General features: G+C 58.8%; 2 protein-coding genes across 8 annotated transcripts; both read right to left on the bottom strand.

Moving 5' to 3' along the window:
* Positions 1-493: 493 nt before the first annotated feature.
* Positions 494-13,695, bottom strand: PITPNM1 (phosphatidylinositol transfer protein membrane associated 1). 7 transcript variants are annotated; one of them, XM_045558317.1, is made up of 24 exons: positions 13,492-13,695; positions 12,445-12,561; positions 10,827-11,041; positions 10,617-10,738; positions 10,190-10,414; positions 8,393-8,719; positions 8,216-8,311; positions 8,026-8,133; positions 7,306-7,367; positions 6,966-7,216; positions 6,493-6,682; positions 6,268-6,375; positions 5,875-6,032; positions 5,585-5,790; positions 4,943-5,113; positions 4,116-4,277; positions 3,725-3,873; positions 3,497-3,607; positions 2,989-3,105; positions 2,659-2,807; positions 2,414-2,563; positions 2,138-2,321; positions 1,662-1,790; positions 494-1,023 (listed from the first exon to the last, which is right to left on the bottom strand). In XM_045558317.1, exons 2-24 carry the CDS (start codon positions 12,520-12,522, stop codon positions 760-762), a joined length of 3,732 nt encoding a protein of 1,243 aa, XP_045414273.1. In that variant the 5' UTR covers positions 12,523-12,561; positions 13,492-13,695; the 3' UTR covers positions 494-759. The 7 variants fall into 7 exon arrangements, with proteins under 7 accessions (XP_045414273.1, XP_045414275.1, XP_045414276.1 ...); XM_045558319.1 differs by lacking the exon at positions 4,116-4,277 and having other exon boundaries at positions 13,492-13,654; XM_045558320.1 differs by lacking the exon at positions 13,492-13,695 and having other exon boundaries at positions 10,871-11,041; positions 12,445-12,534.
* Positions 13,696-14,866: 1,171 nt separating this feature from the next.
* On the bottom strand, positions 14,867-17,063 carry CDK2AP2 (cyclin dependent kinase 2 associated protein 2). Its single transcript, XM_045558316.1, has 4 exons — positions 16,362-17,063; positions 15,961-16,061; positions 15,734-15,866; positions 14,867-15,363 (listed from the first exon to the last, which is right to left on the bottom strand). The coding sequence occupies exons 1-4, from the start codon at positions 16,441-16,443 to the stop codon at positions 15,296-15,298; spliced, it is 384 nt and encodes a 127-aa protein (XP_045414272.1). The 5' UTR covers positions 16,444-17,063; the 3' UTR covers positions 14,867-15,295.
* Positions 17,064-23,670: the final 6,607 nt, after the last annotated feature.

Genomic DNA, 23,670 nt, shown 5'->3' with positions numbered 1-23,670 from the left:
GTTCTAATCTCAGCTTCCCATCCACCAGCTCTGAGAGCTTGCTGGGCCTCAGTGTCCCTGACAGAGAACCGAAGGTGGTGGGCTCTGTCTCTTGCTGGCCAGGCCTGGGGTGCGCCAGGAGCCTCCGCCCTTAAAGTCGAGATAAAGTGGGCACAAGCCAGGCAGCGCAGTGCCCGAGCAGGTGGTCTCCCGTGCAGCCCCCACCTCTGACCACGGTCCCCTGGCCTCAGCTTCTGGAGGCAGAGGTTTCAGGTGGTGCCACGTCTTGGCTGAGGGTCGGGGTTGGGTGGACTGACTGGCCAGGAAGAGGCCTGGGGACGAGGACAGGACAAGTCTTTTGTTAAAGGATTTTGGCCCAGGCCCGCATCCTGACCCTGCCTCTGACATCCTGTGTGATCTTGAGCATATCTTGGCCCCTCTCTGGACTTCAGTGTCCCCACTGAACTGGAAACTGTGGGCTCAGCTGCCCTGCGGTGCCAGGCAGGCGGGCAACTGGGTGGGATGCAGGTGGCGTTTATTCATAGATTTACATACACCGGAAACATCTCTGGGCCCCTGCCCACACCCTCCTCCCTCCCCCAGGGCTGGGTCCCCCCACATGAAAGGGAAGTGACACCGAGGGGCAGACTAAGATGCAGGGTGTGGGGCTGGGCAGTGAGGACCGGGGCCAAAGTCTGGGCCCCCCAGCCTCCCACACACGGCTGCCCAGGCCCCTCGAGTGTGTCCATAAATAACCCAGGTCCCGTCACAGTTTGGGCCTCACTCTTCACTGTCCAACTTGAGGCTGATGCTTCGGGCCTTGCCCCGTGCCAGGGTGGTGGGTGGTGTTCCCGGGCCCTCGTGCTCCACCTGGCTGGGGCCCCTGGAGCGCAGCAGCTGGCTCTGTTTGCGGAGGAAGTCCACAGGGGCCGCCACGCCGTAGCTGCTCTTGGCCAAGGCAGCCCTCGGGGGGCCCGAGGGGGCGTGAGCGTGGGAGCCCGCCTCCAGCTGGCCCAGATGGGCCACGTAGCCGTCTGACAGGAACTGTGGGTGGGGTGGGCAGGGATGAGGGGTGCTGGCTAGACCCACACGCCACCCTTCCCTGTCCATGAACACCTGAGGCAGGTGGGGGACCTGGCAGTGCTAGCTGGACAGCAGGCCTGGCACGGCCCAACCTGGAGCCGCCTCTGCATAGAGAGGAACCCTATGGGAGTCAGGGCGCCTTGGCTTTACTCCTGCCGGGCCCCTTTCTGGGTCTCAGCCTCTTTGTCTGTAAAATGGGGTCTGGGGGCAGAGCAACAGTGGCCAACATCTAGTGAGCACTTGCTTTGTGCCCAGCCCTGTGCCTGTTGATGTGCCGTCAATGATGCGATCTTTATGATAAGCTGACAGGTCAGTGCCATTATCACTTCCATTTTACAGACAGGAAACTGAGGCTAAGAAAGGTCAAGGCCCATGCTCGAAGCCATGGCAGAGTGGGACCAGCACTCAGGTCTTGAGCCCACTCCAGCTGGGTCATCACCTCTGGTCTGCACAGCAGCTGGGCGGTTCCACACTGCTCATGGCCCTTATCCTAGAAGCCCAGGTTCCCTGCGGCCAGTGAGGCCTTCTCCCAGCTGCCCGCAGTGGGTATTCCTTGGCTGGGACTCAGGCTCTGGTCCCCTCCTTCACATGGCCCTCACCTGGCACTGCGCCTGCAGCTTCCGTACAGCGCGGCCCACGATGTAGGTCTGGCTGGGGGACAGGCCCAGCGCTGCATACACAGCCACATCTTTGGGGGATCCATAGCCGGCCACGATGTTCAGTTCTACCTATGGCCCAGAGGAGGGTCAGCCACGGGAGGGGTTGGGACTGTGCAGCTGTGGGTGGGGTCTGGTGGGCTTCCTCAGTCACATTGATTCAGGGGCAGGGCTAGTTGGGGGAAGGCGGGGACATTCGGGCCTAATGGTCCTAGTCACTGACCCGGACTGGGGCGAGGCCAGCCGAATCTCCCTAGTTAGAACTGGGAGGGCAGGACCATAGGGAACCCTCCAGTCAGTTAGGACCAGGGGGTGGGGTGGAGGGGCTGGGGACTTAGGGGTGGGACCAGACGCCGCTCTGCTGTTCTAGGGCAGGGCGAGGGCAGGGTCAGGACCACCACCCTCCGCAGCAGCCGCACCTCCTGCACCAGGCTCTGCAGGAACATTGCTTTCTGGCGCAGAGGGTCGTGGGTGAGGCCGTCGCAGAAGGAGACGACCCCATGGGGGAAGTTGTGCTGTGATAGCCAGGCCACCACGCGGTGCTTCTGCATATCGGGCCGGCCGGTTACATACACAATCAGGTAACCGGCGTCCTGCCAGTGCCTGCAGGGTAGGGGTGGTGGTCAGCTCCACCGGCCAGGGGTACCGGCCGTGGGGAGCCCCGGGGGCGGGGTAGGGGGGGTTGCGGCTCCTACCTGACTACGTCCACAGCGCCAGCGCGCACCTTGGGGTCGCTGCCCATGATGGAGACGCTGGCGGTGAAGGAGCCGTCGATGCTGAAGACCACGGCCTCCGTGCCGCGGGCCACCACCGTCAGGCAGCACTCAGCGTATGTGTGGTCACCCCTGCGGCCCGTGGGTGCAGGGAGGGGCGGTGAGTGGTTTAGGGGCCAGGCCTGGGGCAGCCCACCCTGCACAGGCCCGCCCTGCCCCGTGCTCACCTGACCACCATGCGCACCGGGTACACGCCGATGCCCAGCACACGCTCTGGGGGCACTGGGAAGGTGAGGCGGCCCGAGCTGTTGGTGACCTCGGTGCCAAAGTGGATCCATTTGCCCGACAGCGGCTGTGTCATGATATAGACGTCCACCTGGCGGGGAGAGGTGGCGGGAAGGTCCATGGTGGCAGAGCCGCCAGGTTCCCCCTGGCCCGCAGTGGAGAAGAGCAGAGGAGGGTCTGTTGTCTGGGGCAGGTGGGCTGGGGGACCAGGAGCTGTTCCGGAAACAGGAGGCGGGGCTGTGAGACCAAGGGCTGGGGCCCGGGGTCCTGACCTTCTCTCCCGTGAGTGTGACCACGTCCAAGGGCCCGTACATGAAGCGACCGCTCAGCACCTGGGGGCGGCCCTCGCACACCACCGTGTCGCTGGCCCGGTGGTTGGAAGTGACATTCTGGTAGGAGGAGATGGCATGAGCTAGGCCAGCACGAGGATGCTGGGGGCAGCAGGCGAGCGGCACCCCGCACACTTGGGGCGGAGCCTGGGGGAGGCAGGGCCGCAGAGGGAGAGGGGCGTGCGCCGTTGTGGACCCCTGTGACCTCAGTGCTGCGTACGGACCGCGGCTCTGAGGGGCAGAGCCATGCCAGGACGCGAGGCGGAGGATGAAGCCGGGTGGATGAGCGCAGATCCGGACCCGAGTTGCGCAGAGCGGCGAGGAGACCCGCGGTTCCCAGGGGCGGGGCCGAGGCCACGAGGAGGGGCCGGGACCATGGGGGCGGGGCAGGACTGGGAAAGAGTCAGGTCTGCGGCTGTGAGGGGCGGGATGCCCGGGACAGGGCACATACCCGGATCTTGACCTGGGTGCGTTTGCGCTGCCACTTCTCCCTGGGGAAGGCAGGGCTATAGATGGACGGCTCCTCGCACTCTGCCAGGTGTGGCCGCTCCTTCTCGATCACCTGTGCGAGACACACGCCTGTGAGGCCACGTGAGTGCGAGGGGTCTGCCCCTCTCCCGGCTCCCACTTCTTGTCGTGTTCTCTTTTCTTCGTCTCCAGCCCACGTCCCCAGGCCCACCTGGCGCAGGATGAAGGCAACCACATCTGCGGACTCCCAGTAGCTGGCGTGGAAGAGGTGGGGCAACGTGACGGTGGGAAAGGCGGTGAGCGCCTCGGGGCAGTACAGCGAGTAGTCGATCCGCTTGGTCCCCCACCATCGCTCCAGGACTGCGTGGCAGGGCGGGCAGCGAGTCAGGAGGGCCTCCTGCCCGGCGCCCATCTGCCTGGGTGCCCTTCCCTCCCGCTTTTCCACCGCGTCTGCTCTTGGCCAAACCCAGGCAGCGTGCAGGGGGGCAGGGTCCAGAGCCAATGCTGGGGAAGGGGATTTCAGCTGGGCTGTGGAGATGGAATAGGGCCCTCTCTCCCGCCTTCCAGGCTGGCTTGCCCAGGCGGGTGGCTGGCTGACTTACTCTTCACCACCTCACTGGTGGTGCTGGGGGCGGCTGGCTGGGCTGGGGGCTCAGTGCCTAACTCACTGCCCTTCCAGAAGGCACCACTGGCTGAGGTGGGCGTTGAGGGCACCATCTCCAGCTCCTCCAGAAAGAGGCCTGAGTGGGCCTGCAGAGTGTCGGCTGGGGGAGGAGGGGCAGCCTCAGCCACCGCTGGGCTAGGCTGCCCTTCTGTCCTTTCACCCAAGGGCCCCAGGACAGCTCAGCCCTGCCCCTCCACCATCTTCCCTGCCAGCCCACCCTGGTGGGGTCCTGACTGGGGCTGCACTACCCCATATCTGGGTGGAAGTGAAGTGGAAGGCATGCTCTCCTCTAAGCTCACCCCAGCAGCCAGCTGTATTCCTGCCAGAATGCCATCGCCACCTGCCCAAACACATGCACACCTATGCCTGGCACAGGCCCACTTGTGCCATGGGGCCAGTGGGTCCCCAACTGCATGCATATCTGCACATGCCCCCCACCAATACACGCACACAGTGCGCCCCTCCACACACACACACTGGCTGCTTTCAGACACCAGCACACCCGCATCACTCTGCCTCCCTCCCTAGCTTAGTCTCTCTCTAGCATAGCTTAGCTAACCTGCCTCCCCACTCACTGCTGGGCTCAGAAGGTCAGGGGGTCCTGGGGATTCAGACCCCCCCAAGGGGCTAGGGTAGGGCTCCCTGGTCCTGGGAGTGGTGACAAGAGAGGTTTCCCATGACATGGGAAGCACCTCATGCCTTCTGCTGTCCCCTCCCTCCCTGTCAGTGTGCCCTCTCTTCCCCTCTATCTTGGTTGGAGCATACCCAGCAGCAGGGATGAGCCGTCTCCCAGGGGGAACTTCTGGTAGCGGGGCACAGCCAGTGGAGCGATGGCCTGGAACTTTGGGGCCAGCAGGGGCTCGAGGCGCGAGGCACAGGGATCCGCCGCATGGAAGAGATTGTAGATCTGCTCACAGGCTGGCCGCATCTGGGCCACTGGGTACCCGGAAAATAGAGAGAGGTGGGGAGGGGCTTCAGCTGGGCATTCTGGGAGCTGCGGGTGTGGAAGCCACACCAGACATGCACTGTGACCCTGAATCAGAACTTCCCTGGGAAGTCACTAGGGTCCGACATAAAGTGAGACCGGTCTCTTGGCTAAGAGGAGATCAGAGCCTTCCATCCACTGTTGGGGTTCAGGATGAAGCAGCTGCCGGGCCTGGTGGACTGTGCATGTGGAACATGGCGTGGGGCGAAGCTCCTCCCAGTGCACTCTGGGAGAGCGAACCCTGGCAAGCCCCTTCTTTCTGGGCCTCAGGTTCTACTTTCTGGCCAGGCCTTTTAATGTGCACAGTGAGGAATGGCCAGGATAATGCCAGCTGCTCAGGTGAGATGAGAGGCCACAGGAAATGGCAGGGAGGGGCAGACAAAAGATGAGAGGCGACCCCCACCCCAACCTAGATGGCTCACCCTCCAAGGCGGGCATCACGGTTTTGCGCAGAGCCAGCACCAGGCCCAGTGGGGAGCCGAAGAGGAAGAAGCCAGAGACCTTGAAGTCGAGGCGGGCAGCGCTAGTGGGGCCGTCGGGAGCCTCGGAACTGGCAGCAGGCGTGCAGGAGGCTGTGCTTGCCCGCCGGGGCTCCCCAGAGGAGGCCATTGGGAGGGCTGCCTGGAGGCTGTGGGGGAGGAGGGGTGCTCAGCGCTGCAGCCTCTGTAGTCCAGCCGTGCCCAGGGCGGGGATGATGGGGCAGGGACATCACCTGTTCTGAGAGCCCTCAGGCTCAGCACTGGCCACGTCACTGGGGGTGCGCTGGGCAGGCAGGGCTGAGGGTTCTGGGCTGGCCCGACCCAGCCCTTCCACCCCCTCTGCCAGGGGGTCCCGTACTGAGCCGACCTCTGGGGAGAGCAGCTCATTGTTCTAGATGGAACAGGGGACAGAAACATCCTTAGGCCTGGAGACCATTCGATTTCTACTTATTTAGAAGTGAGGAGAGGGGTTTGGGGGTTGGGTGGGGCAGAGTCCCAGAGGAGACTGGAAAAGAAGGCAGCAGGGGACCTGCCGTTCGCAGAGAGGTCTTATTTCAGGGGGCAGAGACCTAGGGACGGAGAGAGGCAACCCTCCTCTTGAGGAGGCCAAGTTCAGTCATACTGACCATGCTCCCCCGGCGGCTGCTGCCCCGACTCCCGGTGCTCACGTTGGCGCTGTGGCAGAGCGCGTCAAAGCCCAGGATGCCACCAACACCATCTCCAATCAGCACGACCTGGGTGAGAGGGTGGGCACCGTCAGGAGAGGCCTGTCCTCACCCAGGCCAGGCCCCTCTGGGCTGCATGAAGGGCAGCAGATGGACTGCTTCGCAGGAATGTCCCTAGTTGCTGACCTGCCCGCAGAAGCCGGTGCCCTCTGGTGAGCGCAGGAAGGCGGAGTAGGCCTGGTTGGTGCGGGCAATGACAGTGGCCACGGCACCCTGGTAGCGGGACGATGAGGTGGCCAGCAGTGGCAGGGCGGCCAGTGGAATATGGTCTTGGGAACGGGATAGGCTGTCGCCATCATGGCTGTAGGGGCTCAGGCTGCAGGAGGGGGTGTGGTGGGTGGGTGGGGGGCCTGCAGTCACACTGCTACCGCCCACGTTCCCTTGGCCTGCTGGCAAGCCCTGGCTCTGCACGTCCTTTTTGGGGAGTGTCAGTACCCACGAGGCATTTGAAATGGAGCCATTCCCCAGAAAGAGGTCCAGCCGTGTCAATGACTGTCCCCCATGACTGACGTCCCTCCCCCCATGGGGCCTTCCTGATCCTAGGAGTCTGTGCCTTGGGGACCCTGTGTGTTCCCTGCCCTTCCACCCCTGGCCAGTACTTGGAGACAAGGGCATAGGCAGCAGCGCAGATGGGCGGGCAGGGCACCAGTCGCAATGCCACGTGGCCCAGGGCCTCAGGGAAGTGGATGCGGGTGACAGCCTCAAAGGCCGAGCTCAGCGTCTGCACATCCGCCTGCTTGGAGTTGGCGTCTCCAGGTCCCGAGTCCAGGATGTTGCCGCTGTGCAGGATGAGGAAGAGGGCGTGGACTGCGCATGCCTCAGCTCCCAGCTCCCCAGTTCCGTCTGGGCCCTGCAGGGTGCAATGGGTGCCAGGGGTGTCAGCAGTGGCTGGGCCAGCAGGTGGGCAGAACTCCACATGGGGTGGGTGGCCATACTTGCCTCTGAGTCCCTGGGTGCTCGGGCCCTGTCCTCGATGCCTTTAGCAGCCTCAGTTCCAGGGTCTGTAGGGCAAGGGAGACCCAGTGAAGGGGACCAAGGGGACCATAGGATCCTCTCATCCAGCACTTCAGGTATCCCAGTCTGGTGTCAGCCCTCTCCTCTGACTCTCCCACGTCGTTTTGCATTTCCAGGCCTTTGCCCATGCCAGTCCTACGTGCCTGTTTGGCAAACATCTAATCGTGCCATGTCCAGTGTGGTGGCCACTAGCCACAGGTGGCTATTTAAATTTAAATAAATTCACATATAATACAACAAAAACTTCAATTCTTCAGGCACACTGGCCCCATTTCAAGTGCCTGAGAGCCACATGTGGCTGGTGGCTACCATATTGGGCAGCACAGATCTAGAACATTTCCATCACAAAAAGTTCTGCTGGCCAGCTCTGGTCCTATCCAAAACCCAGCACAGACATCACCTTCCATGTGAAGCCATCAGGGACTCCAAATTAATTCCTGTCTTCTGTGTGCTCTGTCTGAACTGTGGCTACATTCTAATCATCCATCCATCCATCATCCATTTCCTTCATCTGTATATTTAATGAGCACCCTCTCTAGACTGACTTTCATCTTAGGACCCCATTAAACTTAGGACTGAGTTGTTCCCTGAGTCCCCACTGCATACCAGGTGCTGTTGGCCGGTGTCCTGAGGTGGGGTCTTTACCTGGTGCCCCCTCAGCCTCTGTTGGGGAGGCAAAGGCATCAATGAAGTCATTGGAGTTCCACTTGGTCATCTCCTTGGGGAAGACCTCATCACTGTCGGAGAAGCCTTCTGTGGAGACAGGAAGCTGTGTCATGGGGTGGGCGAAGCTGCTCAGAGACACCCGCCTCCCCAACAGGGCCTCAGTGCTGACCGTGGGCATCAAAGAACTCCTCCTCGGAGCTGTTCTCGGAGTCTCGGGCGATGTTCTGCATGCGCCACTCGGACAAGCTCTGGGGAGACACGCCCCCTGCGGGGCGGCTCAGCCTCAGCCTGGGTGCCCAGCCTGGGAGGGTCACTCCCTCCTGTCCTGTCCCATGCCCAGCCTCACCTCCATGTTGGGACGAGTAGGAGGAACGCGAGGACGAGGACCACTGCTTCCCAAAGCTGGCATCGGGGGAGGCATCGGGGCCGGGGGGAGCCTCAGGCCCATCATGGGTGACAGCATTGCTGGCCCCTGACCGGGCCTCGGTGTTTGGTTTCCCGGGGGGCTGGGCCTCGGGCCCCTCACTGCCCATGTTGCACTTAGCCATGCGCTGGGCCAGCATGCGGGCGGTCTCCTCCTCCAGTGCCCGGATGTCGGCCATGCTCAGCTCTGTCCACTCATCCTGCCAGCACCAGGCCTGGCGGTGGGCCCGCAGCATCACCCGACGTAGACCTGTAGGTGCCTAGGCATCAGAGCCATGCCCCCTACTGCCTTTCCCTGCCACCACAGCCGCGTACCCAGCCATCGGGGTTGGGTAATGGCTCCCCTGGGTATACCACCCACCCAGAACCACAAAGTGGGGCAGGGCCAGTGCTGTCTAGGGGAAGGGAGTGGAAACTGGGGTGTTTGTCTTCCTGCCCCAAATCCCTCCTTGCCCACCGCCTCATCTGTCTCTCTGGACACCTTGACTCTGAGTACTGGCCCCACCCCATCACTGTAGAAGCTGGGACCACTGCTTGCTCATTTTCAGCTGGCTTCCTGCTGATTTCTCAGGAATTAACAGTTAATTAAGGTGTTAACAGTTAATGAAATTGTTGATGGTTAATGAAGGTGTTAATAGTTAATGGAAGTGTTGGCACTCAATGAAGGTTGTAGGCGAAAGATGATACCCATTCTGGGATATTTTTATCTTAAGCAGAGGAATAAAGTTAGAAACTCTTAAATGTCTAAGAAATAAAGCAATAATGGTTCAATTATAATTACAAACTTCTAGAAGGAGATAGATCAGAACCTCAATTGTGCTTATATGTGGGTGACTTTAATTTTCTTATTTGTGCTTTTGGGTATTTTTTCTAAATGCAAGACAAAGAGTCTGCATCACTGTCTGAGCTCAATTTCCTCATCTGTAAAATGGGACCAGTAATCATCCTTGCCTCGCAGGGTGTTGTGGGTGTTAAAGGAGATCTTGTACAAAAAGTGATTAGCAAAGGGTCTGGTGGGTTATGATCACTCAGTCAATATCAGCTCTTAATATCTGGCCCAACTTCTTCCTCATTTACAGAAGAGAAAGTTAAGGGACAGAGCTAGCCAGTGGCTTCCTGGGGGTGCCATGGCGGGGTCAGTGGTGGAGCAGAAGCCAGGTCGCTGGGCTGCCCCACCCGAGGATCGTCCATCTATGTGCAGCGTCCCTCTGTGTGCCTCAGACCTGGGCAGCGAGGCAGGGCTGACCTGCAGGAGCTGCAGGGGTTAGGTTGAGGGGAGGTGTGGGACAGGGGCACCTGGACACCAGGGCCAGAGGCTGGGACTTGGATCTGGGTATGGGACGGTACCCCAGAGAGAATGACATCAGAGTCACAGCCTCCCAACCTGCATTTTTTATCGTGCTGCCGGTTGGGGCTGGCGACCCTCCCAAGATTCCCTAAGTCTCTTGACTCAGAGGACGATGGAGAATCTTAGAATCTTGATGGATGAAGCAGCATCTTGAAATGTCAGAGACAGCGTGGATCTCAGAGATCATGTCAGCTTCTTGCTTCCCTGACCCCCCAACTAGGCTGTGCCCCTCCCCTGCCTCTGTGCCCCCACCTCAAATGGAAGTGGTGGCTTTCTGCTTCTGTGTCCTCAGCAGACGGGGAGCATCCTTGGCTGCAAACACAGGGTACGGTGCATGCTGGGTGAGCAGAACCTCCCACACCGGGTGCTCACCAACATCGTGGATGAACTGCTCAATCTTGGCCTGCATGCCCCAGTAGCGGAACTCCACCTTGCACAGCTTATAAGCACACATGAGGGGCCCTGTCTGGGCTGCTGTCCGCACCCAGTCGTCAGCCAGTGGCCCTCGGCCTGTCTTGACCGAGCGGTACAGCCGGGGGTCCTCTTCTGCTTTGTATTCGCCTGGGGCCACTGCATCCCGCACGATGTCGATGGTGTCTGGGGCAGGGGGTTCCAGCAAGCACTGAGCAACGCCAGCTGCTTCAAGCCCCCACCCCCTTCCCCCTTGGGATTGGGAAGACAGCCTTTCACAGATAGGATCTGAGCCCTGAGAAGAGCTGGGACTTGTCAGAGGCAGCACACTGAGGCAGCAGGGGGCCTGAGAGGGGGTCCAGGGTCCCTCCACAGTGCCAGGCCTCACCCAGGATGCGCTGTCTCCTCTCAGCCCCACTCAGGTTGAAGACATTCGGCTGCTGGCCCCCATCAGGCAGGTAATAAGTCTCTATTTCAATGGAGAATTTCTCCACAAAGGGGCAGGTATACCTGGGCAAAGGGCAGGACTGGGGCTCACTACTGTGCCCATCAGGACTGTCCCCTCATAGCATGACCTGTGCCCGCCCCACCCACTCACCGGGTTCGGGTGTAGGGGTAAGCATTCCAGGATTCCTCCTCTACCTGCAGGGCAGCCTTGGGCAGCAGTGCCCGGAACCAGCCTGGGATGTGGGAGCCCACGTGGTACACCTTGTGTGTGTACTGCCCGCTGCCTCCAGGCCCATCCGTGTAGGGCCGGTTGGCCAGGATCTCCACGCCGCTGCCCTCACCGCTAGACTCCTCCCGGCTCTTTTTCTGCGGCCCAAGGCAGAGCAGAACAGGGAGCTTGGCCCTCGCTCAGCTTCTGGAATCCCCAGCTCAGCCCTGTGCCCTACACAGCTCTGGGGCTCTGGTCCTGGCCTTTTCAACTCCCTGAAATCCAAGCCTGGCCCCCCACAGCTCTCTGGGATCAGGGTCACAGATCCTGCCCAGTCCCCCATGGGGTTCTGTAACCCAGCACTCAGGTCAGTCATTCAAGTATTTACTGACTGCCCCACTCCAGGCATTGTTTGAGATTATTAATTGGGATCTACTGATGACTAGAACAAAGACCCCTGGCTTTGTAGAACTTAGGTTCTAGTTTAGGGAGACAGACAACAGGAAAAAGCAAATTATATGGTATTTATGAAGGTGCTAAGTGTTCTGGGAAAGACAGCACAGAAAAGAAAGTGGGGATCAAGGTTTGGGGACTGCAACTTTGATGTGACAGTCAGGGAAGGCCTCACTGAGAAGATAATGTGACCCTGACTTGACCAAGACTTGAAGAAGGCGAGGGAGGGCCCAGCGGATGTGGGGTGGGGGAGTATTCCAGGCAGAGGGGAAGCCAGTGCGAGCCCCCAGGTGGGAGCCAGCTGGATGCGCTCGAGGAGTGGCAAGGAGGCCAGGGAGGCTGGAATGGAAGAACAGACCAGAAGAGGACACGGCACCTCCACCTCTCAGAGGCCCTAAGCCTGGTCCCCTCCCTCTCTGGGACCCCAGTGCCAGCACCTGCCACATCCTTCATAGCTTGAGAGCACCAGATCCTGTCCTTTCATGACTCTGGAGCCCAAACTTGGCCCTCTCACCCCCCTGAGGCTGGATCCCACAGCTCTGGAGAACAGATCTGGAGCAGACTTCCCGGCCCTGCACCAACCCTCTCACCTCCCTGAGAGCCCACCTGGGCCTGGCCCACTCTCCTCACAGTCCATGCCCAGGCCCCTCCCTCACCCCGTCCCCACCTGCCCCGTCCCTGTCTCCCTCTGCACCCTGATCCTCACCCCCTCTCCCTGACCTCCTGGGGTTGCCAAGAGCCTACACCCTCTCCAGACCCCCTCCTGCCCTTCTCTGCACCTAGGTCCCCCTCCTCACCCTTGCCTCCTCATCGGCTGCCTCCCTTCCCCCATGGGATTACAGATTCTGAGGAGGATTAAGAGAGATCGCAGGAGGCTGAGCGGCCAGCACAGGCTGGGCAGTTAGTGGGTGGGGGGCCCCACTCAGCCCGTCTGCCCCTTTCCCCACAGCCCTTACCCACCCCCGCGTCCGAAGAGGGACCTCTCTCTCCTCCCCTGGGCTCCAGCCCTCCGGAGCGGCTGGGGGGGTCAGCTGGGCTCCACCCCTTGCCCCCCGTGCGGCCTGCGCCGCGCTGTCGGCCCCTCTCATCTTCTGCCCACCGTCCTCACCTGGATCATGTACAGTTGGGCCACCTGGTACTCGTCCAGGCTCATGGGCAGCAGAATGTGGTACTCCTTGATGAGCATCCTGAAGGCGCTCGGCGGGCCGCGCGGCCTCCGCTCGGCCTGGCGCAGGGCACGGCGCGGTCGTCAGTGCGGGGCGGCGGCGCGCGGTCCCGAGCCCTGCGCGCCCCCCGAGGGGCTGGTGCGGCGGGACCCCATGGCCCGGCCCGCCGCGGGGGACGCAGAGGCGAGCCCAGCGCTGGCGTCCGCGCCGCCGGGGCCGGGAGCCGCAGCGAGGCTGAGCGCTGACCTCTTTTCCACGCAGCGCCCGCCCCCCGCCCGCCCGTCGCCATGGCAACCGTGCGCTGACGCGGGCCCCCCGGAGCGGCGGGCTCCGGCCCGCGGGCAGGCGGGCCAGCCTCGCCTCTCCCGCCGCGGCCGCGTCCTGAGCCCCTTGGAAGCGGCATCCCTCGGGGGCGCGCCCCCAGGAGCCTCCGGGCCCCTCCTTCCAGGTCCGCCTTCCACGACCGGCCCCTCGGGGGCCCGCCCCCTGCATCCCTTTCCCCGACCCGGCGGCGTCGGTGTCCCCCACTCCGGACGTCCACCGAGAACCTTGTGCCTGGGTGCCTCTGCGCGGAGCGGCCCCTTGTGCCCCTGCACCCGAACCTGCCTCCACTACCAGATATCCCTGTCTTCCCCACCCTGGCTGGCAGCCGGGTCTTAGACCTCCCCGTCCCGAGCATCCTTCCGGGACCCTTGGCCCTCGCCCACTCTCCACTCGCCTATGTGGCCACCCTGTCATCCTTCCCGGCGGTTGACCCCCTCCTCAGCTGAGGCAAGAGCTACTCCCCTTGGTGTCCCCCGGGCCCCCGCCCCGGGAGACCCGCTCCGCCCACCTGCGCCCCGGCCGGCGCCACAGTTCCGCTGCAGGCACCCCTCCCACCTCGCACCCAGCCAGCAGGCCAGAGGCCCCGTCGTCCCCACTTCCCTCTGCTCCCCGGCGTCCCCGTTCCCAGTCGTACTCCTGGCCCGCCTGCCGACGTCCCGGCTCACCTCTAGCTTAGGGCGGGTGCCCCTCACCCGGCCCGGGCCGGGGCAGCCGGCCGGTGGGTCGGAGCCCGGAGCGTCCCCGGCCCCGGCCTCGGGTTCCAGCAGTGGCCGGACTCTTCAGAGGCGCAGCGCCGGCCCATGGCCCCGACCTTCCTTTCCGTCCGCCCGCCGGCGCCCCTGCCGCCCCTCCCAGTCGCCCGCCGCGTCACTGCGGCCGCCCCGCCCCCTTCCTGGGCCCGGCAGGCCCTCCCCACCCCTGCGGGTCCCGGCAGCCCCGCCCGCAGCGGAGGAGGGCAGGCCCCTGCCTTCCTTCCCCAGGGCAGCGGGGGAAGAGGCCATTTCCCAAATGTTGTTGCTTCTTACTCCCTCTGTGCTGTTAGGGGTCCCCAAAGACTCTTGGTTCCTATCTCCACCCTGGCCCAGCCCTCCTATGTGCAATGAGGGGGTGGAGCTTGAGCCGGCAGGGTCCCAGGCGCACTTCCCCAGCTCCTCACCTTAGGCAGCCCCAGAACCGGGGACCCAGGCTAGGGGAAATGCCTCCCCACCAAAGTCCGCTAGAAGCTGGTGGCTCTGACTTGCTTCCACCCAGGGCTGGGGTCCAGGGCCGCAGGCCTCTGGGGTCACAGCTACACAGCCAGGCAGAGGCAGGCCTTCACTGCAAATCCTTGGGCTAGTCCCTGAATGGTGCCACAAGGCCTTCCCTCCTAATGCCTTCCAGGTCTGTAAGTCTGGCCACTGGGCCACCCAGGGTAAAGGCCAAGACACCAAGGGCTGGGCTCATGGGGTCACGCCCAGCCTGCTAGAAGGTGCTGGGGCTGTGGATGGCAGCACAGAGCTGGGTCTCACCCACATTGGAAGCCAGGCCTTTCCCCTTGACCCTGCTGCCGAGTGCTGGCAGAGGAAGTAGCAGTGTCCCCTCCCTCTGAGGGGTCAGAGCCTTTCAGGGCCTATTCAGAGTTTAGGGTGTTGTTAGGTCATTAAGGTGTGTGAGGGAGTGGCTCAAGTGAACTGGCATTTCCACCCCGCCGGGCACCACGGCCAATCCAGAGGAAGAGCCCTCTAGGCCCAGGCTGGCACTGCCTCCAGCTGTGGAGGCAGCCAAGGCCCCGCACTGCCCCCTGGTGGCACCACATGAAGGCGCACAGGGCTCTCAGCCCCTTCCACTACTCACAGCGGAGGGAGGGCCTGAGGGGCAGCGTCCCACCCAAGGCCTGTGGACAGCAGAGTCAAGGCAAAACCAGGCTCAGTCAGCGTCACCCTCCCTGCACCGCCCCACCCCGTCCCCTTCCCTGTCTCTTCTGCCCCACTTTCTGCCTGGTTCACCAGGCTTAGCAGAACCAGACCCAGACCCAGAAAGGCTCAGAACGGAGAGAACAACTCCAAATCATCCTTTATTTATATAAAAAGGGCATATTTAGCAAAAGACACACTGAGAAAAGAGTTGCTATGGCCCAGTAGACAAGGCAGGGAACTTCTGAGCCCTGCTGGGGGAGGAGGCCTGGGACAAAGTGGTGAGAAGTGCTGGGGAAGGGTTGGCGGTGGGGCCACAGAGAGGAGAAAGCCCCAGTTGGATCAACACTGTCAGCAGGTCATGGGTGGGACTCGCAGTGACCTCGCTGCTAAATCTTGGGGGGGACAGTTAGTGCTGCCGACTGGAGTGAGCACCGCCCCCTGGTTCCTGGAGGGCACCCACCAAGGGACACAGGACAGGAAGCTCAGGATGGTTAGTGCAACTTGGGATGAAGGCCAGGGAGAAGCAGGTGCTCTGCAGTGGCCGGGAAAGGTCCAGACGCTCAGGCGCTTCCTGTTACGTGCGGGCGTTCCGCTCTGTCTCTGCCAGGCACTCTCTGACTAGGGCCCGGGCATGGATGATGCCTGGGGTAGGAGTGGGGTGGGGATGGGGTCTCAGCAACCCGCCACAGCCCCATCCCCACCCTTCAAAGGAGTAAGACCCCTCCCTCTCCACCCCCTTTCCTTTCAGCAACAGAAATTCAAATCTAATGACGGGCTGGATGAGATTAGCGGTGTGGCTAATCCTCAGATTCACCCTGTTAAAATACAAATTCCCTGGCTCTTCCCTGGAAATTCACTCAATTTCAATTCAATTCAAAACATCTCTCTGGGTAGTGATACTGGCTCTAGTCTAGGCTTGAGGTGGCCTCCAGGTGTCCTTCCTTTCCTAATGAAGGAGGACTGTCCAGTGTCAGTCTCCTGAGCAGGACAGGGTGGGCCTAGCCTCACTTACCTCTCTTCAGGCGCTCCATGGCGCTCTTGCTGCCAGCATAGGTGGGCCGGATCTCTTTGCCCATCTCCTCTATGACCGACAGCAGGTCCGTGTAGGTGCTCTGGGAGCCCTGGGCGCCGGGTGGCTTCATCGCCTATATCAAAAGAGAACAGGGCGGTGAGCTCAGGCCCCCGGGGATCAGAGGGACTCCAGTCGCCATCCATAAGCAAACCCTTGGCCCCGCTCACCTGCACATAGCCCATGGAGGGCGGTCCAAAGTCGTTAAACAGTGGTCTGAAAGGGGCAGCGGCTCCTGGCACTGAGCCCGACGGTGATGGGACACTTCCGGCTGCAATAGGCGCGAGTTAAGAGGTCAGAGCGAGGAAGCGACGCCTCCTCCCAGCTTTCCAAGCCCCAGACCGGGTTTCCTCCAAAGGATGCTTCATTCCATGTCGACCGACTTCAGGAACAAACCCCTCCCCCTGCGCTCCACCTACAAGCCCTTACGCAACCACGCCCACTTCACAGGCCGGCAAACTGAGGCCCAGCGACTGTGGGCGGCAGGCCGGGTATCGCAGAACTCAGGCCGTCTTCTCTTCGAGACCTAGACCGCCCGAGCAGGCGAGCAGGGGTGGACCTGGATCCTCACCTGTAGGGACCGGGGTGCCCGGCCCAGGGGTGCTGGAGCCAGGGGTGCTGCTGGGGGCGGGGGCGATAGGCTTGTAGGACATCCCCAACTCCTGGGTGCGGCGGACGCCAGCCGGCCGCTCCTCGGGGGTTGGCTGCCGGGCCGCTCAGCCGCGCTCTGATTGGCAAGCGGGCTGCACGCCCCTGGTAAATAGAGCTCTGGCCGGAAGGGCGGGCGGGCACGAACGCTCCCTCACTCCCGATTGGCGCGCAAAGATGTCACTCGAGCCTCCTCATTGGCCGAGACCTGCCCCAACAGGTCGCAACCGCTGCAGATTGGCCTCCGCCTTCCGGACCTCGCACCTGTCTGCTCGGGATTGGGCGGTGGCTGCCGCCCTCCGCAATTGGCGAGTTCGCGGCCCGGTCCGGCGCGCTCTCAATCCGATTAGTCCCAAGGCCCGGGAGGCGGGGCCTCGGGAGCCGGCACCGGGTCTGGGCCGCCGGTAGGCGCCGCAGGGTATTCCCGGGCGCGGACGCCGCCCCCACGCCTCACTCGCGCTGCTTCGCTCGTCAGCTCCGCGCCGCCCGGCCTCGGTCCAGCAGGGGCTGCTGTCGCCGTCGCCAGGCGCGCCTGCTCTCCGCTTCGGGGTCGAAGGACGCAGGGGTTTGACGTGCCGAGCCCTGCGCCCCACCCCGTGCGCTTCTACGTCACCTTTCACCGGTTCAACACCCTCTCCTCCATCTGCGCATGCGCTCGCCCGAGGCCTCCGTTTGTTCCCATGGCAACGGGTCCCTCACCAACGCCACCACCCGGGGCTCCTCCTCTGGATTGGCTGGTCCTCAGGTCTAGGTGATGCTAGGTCCCAGGGCGACCTTAAAGACCCTTCATCCCGTTCCCGAAGGCCCTGCGCCTCTGCCCCAGATAGCGACGAGAGCGTGACGCTGACCTTCATCGAATGCCTATGTGTGCCGGGCCCTGGACCCAACGGGTCGTGCACGAGAGCACCGGCTGGAGCTAACCTGCTGGGTTCGAATCCCAACACCACCACACCACCCTCACTGGCGATTTTCCCCTGGGCAAGTTGCTCACCTCAATATACCTCAATTTCCCCATCTGTAAAATGGGGACAATAATTATCTCATAAGGCTGTTGTGTGGATGAATAGTCCTAAGATGCTTATTGTTTCGTTCCCCTCTTTCCTATCCCTCTCCAGTGCCCCCAAACCTTTCCCTTCCACCACCCAGGCCCCTCACTTCATATCTCATTCCTCACAAACTTAGATCTCAGACCCTCCTCCCCTCCCCCAGGCTCCTTCCCCAAACCTCTCTGGCCTGTGTGCCGTCATGCCCCCAGCTCTGTAGATGTTCTTCGTCCCCGGGACATTCATTCACTTATCCCACAAACATTTTATTATTCACTCCATCTCTTGTGCTGAATGCTGAGGGTACGGCTGGATGTGACCTCTGTCCTCAAGGAGCTGCTAGTCTCTGAGGTAGAGAAGCAATGTCCTACTTGCAGCAGGACAGTGGCCACAGTGGAGACCTGGACTGGGTGCATTGTAACTTAGAGGAAGGGAACTTCCTGGTGGCATCGCAGAAATCTTTCCAGTGGAGGTGGCATTCGAGTAAGTGGGGTAGGAGCAGAGACAGAGGGGGCCCTCCAGGAAGAGGGACTGGCATGTGTGAAAGCTTGGAAGTAGGAGAGCACATGAGTTTGGAGAAGAGGTCATTTTTTGGCTGCAGAGTTCGCGGGGAAGCGAGGGCAGAGCAGTAAAGAGAACTGCAGGGACAGGAGGGAACCCCAGGTGCCCCTGATGTAAGGCAGTGAGTTAGCCGCCGAATCCAGGGCTTCCCTAACTTCAGCCCGTTGTGGAACTCCTTCATCAGTCTTGCCATCTATTTAATATTTACTGTAAATCAATTCACTTTTTAAAAACTTCAAATAAAAAGAAAAAGTAATAATGTCCATTTAATCATGTGCTCAATATACTTTATAGTTTTCTAATACATATTCAAACTTAACTAATGTTAAAACTAAAGTGTTAATCAAGGCATTCAGGGTCTCCTGCTCCCTACCGGTGGCACTGAGACTGTGCTCTGGAGAAGTCTGCTGTGAATAGTGGGCGGAGGGGAGCTGCTGAGTGTTACTCCTCCTTTGGGGTCAACACCCTACTCCTCCTTCCAAACTTTAGATCTTCCTACTTTCTCTACCGCCCATTGTATTAGTCTACTCTGGCTAATACTTTTTTTTCTAAGAGACAGGGTCTCACTCTGTTGCCCAGGCTGGGATGTGGTGGCTTTAGTCATAGCTCACTGTAGCCGCGAACTTCTGGGTTCAAGTGATCTTTCTGCCTCAGCCTCCAGAGTCGCTGGGACTACAGGCATGTGCCACCTTACCCAGCTAATTTTTCTTATTTTTTGTAGATATGGGGTCTTGCTATGTTGTCCAGACTGGTCTCAAATTCCTGGCTTCAAGTGATCCTCCTGCCTTGGCCTCCCAGAGTGCTGGGATGACAGGCATGAGCCACTGCGCCCGGCCACAGGCTGCCGAATACTACACAGAGAAAACACAATACCACAGACTGGGTGGCTTTAAACAACCAAAACTTATTTTCTCATAGTTCTGGAGACTGAAAGTTCAAGATCAGGGTGCATATTGGTTTCTGGTGAGGGCTCTCTTCATGGCTTGTAGATGGCCACCTTCTGGCTATGTCTTCATGTGGCCTTCTTGGTGCAGGGAGAAAAAATGAGCTTTCTGGTGTCTCTTCTTATATTCAGATCAGAGTCCCATCCTTATGACTTCATTTAACCTTAATTATTTCCTTAGAGGCCCATCTCAAAATACAGCCACATTGGGGGTTAGGGCTTCAGCATATGAATTTTGGGGGGACACAAACATTCAGTCCATAATGCCCATGTTTGGGAGAGGAGTATGGTTGGAGTAACTGTGGGACTGAACCTTGTACTAAAGCAGTTTTAGATGTCCCTCCTTGGAGCAGTGGGCTGTGGCAGGAGGAACACAGAGTTCCTTGAAGGCGGTTGGAGGTGACAAATGTGGCCTGTCCTAGGAGAGGACCCTGTCCACCGGGGGGGAAGATAGCACAGGTCTCTTGGTAGAATGCTTTGGTGGCTCCCCTCTCCTCTCAGTCCCCAGACCTGGAGCTCACCTCCAGGATTTTAGAGCCTTTCAACATTTACAGCTTCCAAATCAGAAGTTGAAAAGTAGGGCCCACAGGCTCAGTTCAGCCCACAGATGGGCTTGTTGGCCTGCCTAATGATTTAAATCTTTGTATTCATGGCCAACATTGTGTTTCTATACGATTCTTACAACTTTACCATATGTTTGAAAGGTTCTATAATAAAATGTTGAAAAATAAATGGACGAACAAAAAGGAGATACCACTACACACTTGTTAGAATGGCTAAAATAAAAAAACCGACAATGTCACTGCTGGCAAGGATGTGGAGCAACAGGAACTCTCATTCAGTATTGGTGGGAATGCGGAATGGTACCACCACTTTAGATGACAGTTTGGTGGCTTTCCTAGCAGTTGTGTTCCTGGGTATTGACCCAACTGATTTGAAAATTTATGTCCACACAAAAACATGTGCATGTGAATGTTTATAAGAGTCTTATAATCTCCCAAACTGGAGGCAACAGAGATGCCCTTCAATAGGTGAATGGATAAACAAACTGTGATACATCTATACAAGGAAATATTATTGAGCAATAAAAGTAAATCACCTATCCAGTCATGAAAAGACATAGATAAATCTTAAATGCATGTTGCTAAGTGAAAGAAACCAGTCTTGAAAAGCCAACACACTATATGATTACAATTGTATGACATTCTGGAAAAGGGAAAAAAAATTTTTTTAAAGAGATTTTATTCTTCAAATCAGAACTTGCATTTTTTTTTTTTTGACAGAGTCTCACTCTGTTCCCCAGGCTAGAGTGCCATGGCATCAGCCTAGCTCACAGCAACCTCACACTCCTGGGTTCAAGCAGTCCTCCTGCCTCAGCCTCCCGAGTAGCTGGGACTACAGGTGTGCGCCACCATGCCCGGCTAAAAAAGGGAAAATTATATAGAAGGTTAACAGATTACTGATTGCCAGGGGTGCAGGAAGGAGTTGAATTGAATAGGTGAAGCATAGGGAATTTTTTTACTCCAAAAAAGAGGAGTAAAACTATTTTGTATGGTACTGTAATGGTGAATAGAAGACATTAAGTATTTGTCAGTGAGTAAACTTTGATGTATGCAAATAAAAATATCATCTAGGAGGTCAGTTGTTCCCAGGCTGAATGCAGAATGTGACCAAGGAATCTAGCTGCATTACAGAAGCAGGAAACCACCTCACTGAACGGGGTGAGGGGATAAGGTGTTGACCTAGAAATGAGTGGAGTCCGTTAGACTAAAGGCAAAAGGAACGGCATATAAGCAGTGTACTCTAGTCGATAAAATTGTGTCCCATGGGAGTATGGGTTAACAATTCTGAAACCACTACTCATGTACACTGAAATTGAACAATTAAGTAAACGGAGGATGGATGTTGGGAGTCAGGTTTCTCACTGTTGGAGTGAGACGTTAGATAAGCAAGGCGAGAAGCAAGAACGATCCATGTGGTAATAGATTGGAGCCGGAGGCTTCAGTGTGAACTCATGCAGCTTCCTATAGATCAGTTGCTTACATACAGATGATCTATAAATGTGTATAGACACAGGTTAGTACACACACATACATCTCCTTGCTTTATCAGCTGAGAGGGCCTAGAAACAACCCCCATCCCCACACGTGCCCAGCTGCAACAACCAACTAGTGTAGCACCCAGATCTTGGTTTCTAATACCATTCTCCAATAAAATGAGCCAGAGCTCCTTGGAGAAACGGCTGATTCTAGGACTGGGGCAGGAAATATATAAGATGATCATGGAGCTTCTCGTAGAAAGTAAGAAAGTGCTAAAAACCAAACAAAACAAACACAGTGATGAAGGTATGTCAAAGGGATACAGAGCTAACTGCAAGAGCTCCCAATGGATATCTGTCTATCTTCCTATTGATCGATCGATCGATCGATGTATGTAGATATCCTACTGGTTCTGTTTTTCTGGAGAGCCCTGACTGATATGTAGGGGAAGCTGGGTGTGGCATATAAGTGCATATTTCATTTCAAGGAATACCTGGACTTAGGTGATGGTTACCTGTATGCCCACACATGTAAAAATTCGTTGAGCTGTACATTTAAGGTTTATACACCTGACTGAATGCATGTTATATTCAAAATATTTAAAGTGATTTAATGTAAAAATCTGAATTTACAGCTTCTCTTGGAAAATCAGAAGATCCTGTAGCTCAGGCCTGCTCTGACTGCTGCTAGCCAGTGGAGCTGGGCAGCAGGTGCCCCCTTTAGTTGGGGAGGGGCTCCGAGCTCACGGCAGTCTCATCCTGCTACTGCTCCTTCCCTGGCCCTGACCCCTGCTCCAGCTGTTATCTGTTGGGAACTTCTGGACTAGAATCCCTTTTGGGGTAAGGGGATGTTTGTGAGATTTGGAGGAGCTGTGGGCATTTCTGGTGCCCGCAGACATACTGTGGCTAATTAGGACCATCCCACCAGCCACTCCCAATGCCCCAATCGTAGAGCCTACCAGGCTGAGGGCTGGGAGGCCGACCTTGAGTGGGGTTCTTCTGGTTTCCCCTGGCTCATGTCTTTTGCAGCAGGGACAGGCATTTCTCAGGCAGCAATGCCATCTGTGTCAGCTGTGAGGGTGGTGGGAGAGAGGGTGGACCATGGCTTGCAGAGAAGCCCCTGGGGCTGGCGCAACTCATCCTCATGCCCAGGCCTGCCAGATTGGCAGGAGAGATCACCTAATTGAGGATTAAGGATTAATTGAGATCTGCAAGGCGAGTGGCACTGAGGCTGCTGCCGCCAGCCCTAGCACCTCTGCATCCAGGCTTCAGACTGGGCAGGGCACAGGCGGCTGCCGGTCTGCTCTGTCCCAGGGCCTCCTACTTGGCAGGAGTGGATCAGGCGTGGGTGTTGAGAGCTCCCACCCCTTCTTGACCAGGTAGGTCAGGGCTCATTCTCCCCCTTGGCAGCCAGGAGCTGCAGCCCAGGCCCTCACTGTAGCTAGAAGAGACTGACCCCGAGGCACCCTCTCTGGTTGGCACTGTGGTTTAGAGTCTCCGGGCCTGAATGCAAGTCCCACCTTCCTTCATCCCAATTGTGTGTGACTTTAGGCCAGTCCCTTGTCCTCCTGGAGCCTTCGGGTACCAGGCAAAAGGGCTAGATTGACCTAGAGGCCATGGGAAGTCATGGCCAGTTCCTGAACGGGAGTGTGACAAAAAGCAAGTAGCATTTTAGGAAGAAAATTCCAGCAATGTGTGGGGAAAGAGGGCAGTGAGGTTGCATGGCTTCTAGCAAGTCACTCAGACTCGGTGCTATGGCTTGAGTGTTCATGTCTCCTCCACAATTCATGTTGAAACTCACTCCCCAGTGTGCAGTATTGAGAGGTGGGGCTTTCAGGGGGTGATTAGGCCATGAGGGCTCTGTCCTTCTGGATGGGGTTAGAGCCCCACAAATGGGCTGAGGGAAGTAGGCAGGCCCTTTTGCCCTTCAGCCTTCCATCCTGTGAGGACGTGTCTGGAGGAAGCCGCTCAAGGCGCTGACTTGGGAGGCAGACACTGAGAGAAATTAGGGTGCAAGGAAGAAGCGGGATCGAGTGGCAGAGCCTCCGATTCGAGGCGGTTCTGAGTGGGCTTAGCTGACCCAAAGGGGAGCTCAGAGCAAAGACCATTATGAGAGGAGCCTCGGGTTAGGCAGAAACGTCCAGGTCCTCACTCCCCCCACTATGGTCCGTCAGGGGCTGGGGGGTCCCCAGAGGAATGAAGTGCCAGCCCCAAAGCCGCGGTGTCTCCTGAAGGGGCCAAGAGCCGAGCCCTTCAGCTAACTCTGTCACCCCTTGAGTCAAACAGGAAGTTCTGGAAGGGAGCTTCGATGTGCACCTCTGGGGCTGCTACAGGAGCGAGTGAGGTCAGGCCGGGAAAAGCCCCGGCCAGCACTTGCTCCACCCTCTACTGGAATCAGGATAAGCGGCAGAACCGTGGAGGACGGCACACACCTGAGCCCTGGGAGAAGTCGTCGGCTTTGCTCCTGGGACGTTTCCTGACACTGCCCTGGGTTGGGCCCAGATCCAGAGAGCAAGAGGAGAAGGTCTCCACCCACCTGGGGCTCACAATCAAAGGGGCTTGTGGTCCAAGAGGATAGCCCCAAGACTTGACTTTTGGGGGCCAAATATTGGGGTCTCCAGAATAAGCAAGTGGGAGGCAGAACCCA

The sequence above is a fragment of the Lemur catta genome, chromosome 7 (genome assembly GCF_020740605.2).
Source record: "Lemur catta isolate mLemCat1 chromosome 7, mLemCat1.pri, whole genome shotgun sequence".
In the NCBI taxonomy this organism is placed as follows: domain Eukaryota; kingdom Metazoa; phylum Chordata; class Mammalia; order Primates; family Lemuridae; genus Lemur; species Lemur catta.
This window is presented reverse-complemented; position numbering and strand designations above follow the sequence as displayed.

What these genes read in the sequence shown, in the direction of transcription:
- PITPNM1 (XM_045558321.1), bottom strand. Translation starts at nt 11,259, where the DNA reads ATGACTGACCTGAGTGCTGGGTTACAGAACCCCATGGGGGACTGGGCA. An exon ending in GAGCACCCAGGGACTCAGAG is followed by an intron (nt 7,217 to 7,305) that starts GCAAGTATGGCC and finishes TGCACCCTGCAG; the next exon opens with GGCCCAGACGGAACTGGGGA. An exon ending in GGCGCTGTGGACGTAGTCAG is followed by an intron (nt 2,322 to 2,413) that starts GTAGGAGCCGCA and finishes CCTACCCTGCAG; the next exon opens with GCACTGGCAGGACGCCGGTT.
- CDK2AP2 (XM_045558316.1), bottom strand. Translation starts at nt 16,443, where the DNA reads ATGTCCTACAAGCCTATCGCCCCCGCCCCCAGCAGCACCCCTGGCTCC. An exon ending in GGGCACCCCGGTCCCTACAG is followed by an intron (nt 16,062 to 16,361) that starts GTGAGGATCCAG and finishes CGCCTATTGCAG; the next exon opens with CCGGAAGTGTCCCATCACCG. An exon ending in CCTCCATGGGCTATGTGCAG is followed by an intron (nt 15,867 to 15,960) that starts GTGAGCGGGGCC and finishes CTTTTGATATAG; the next exon opens with GCGATGAAGCCACCCGGCGC.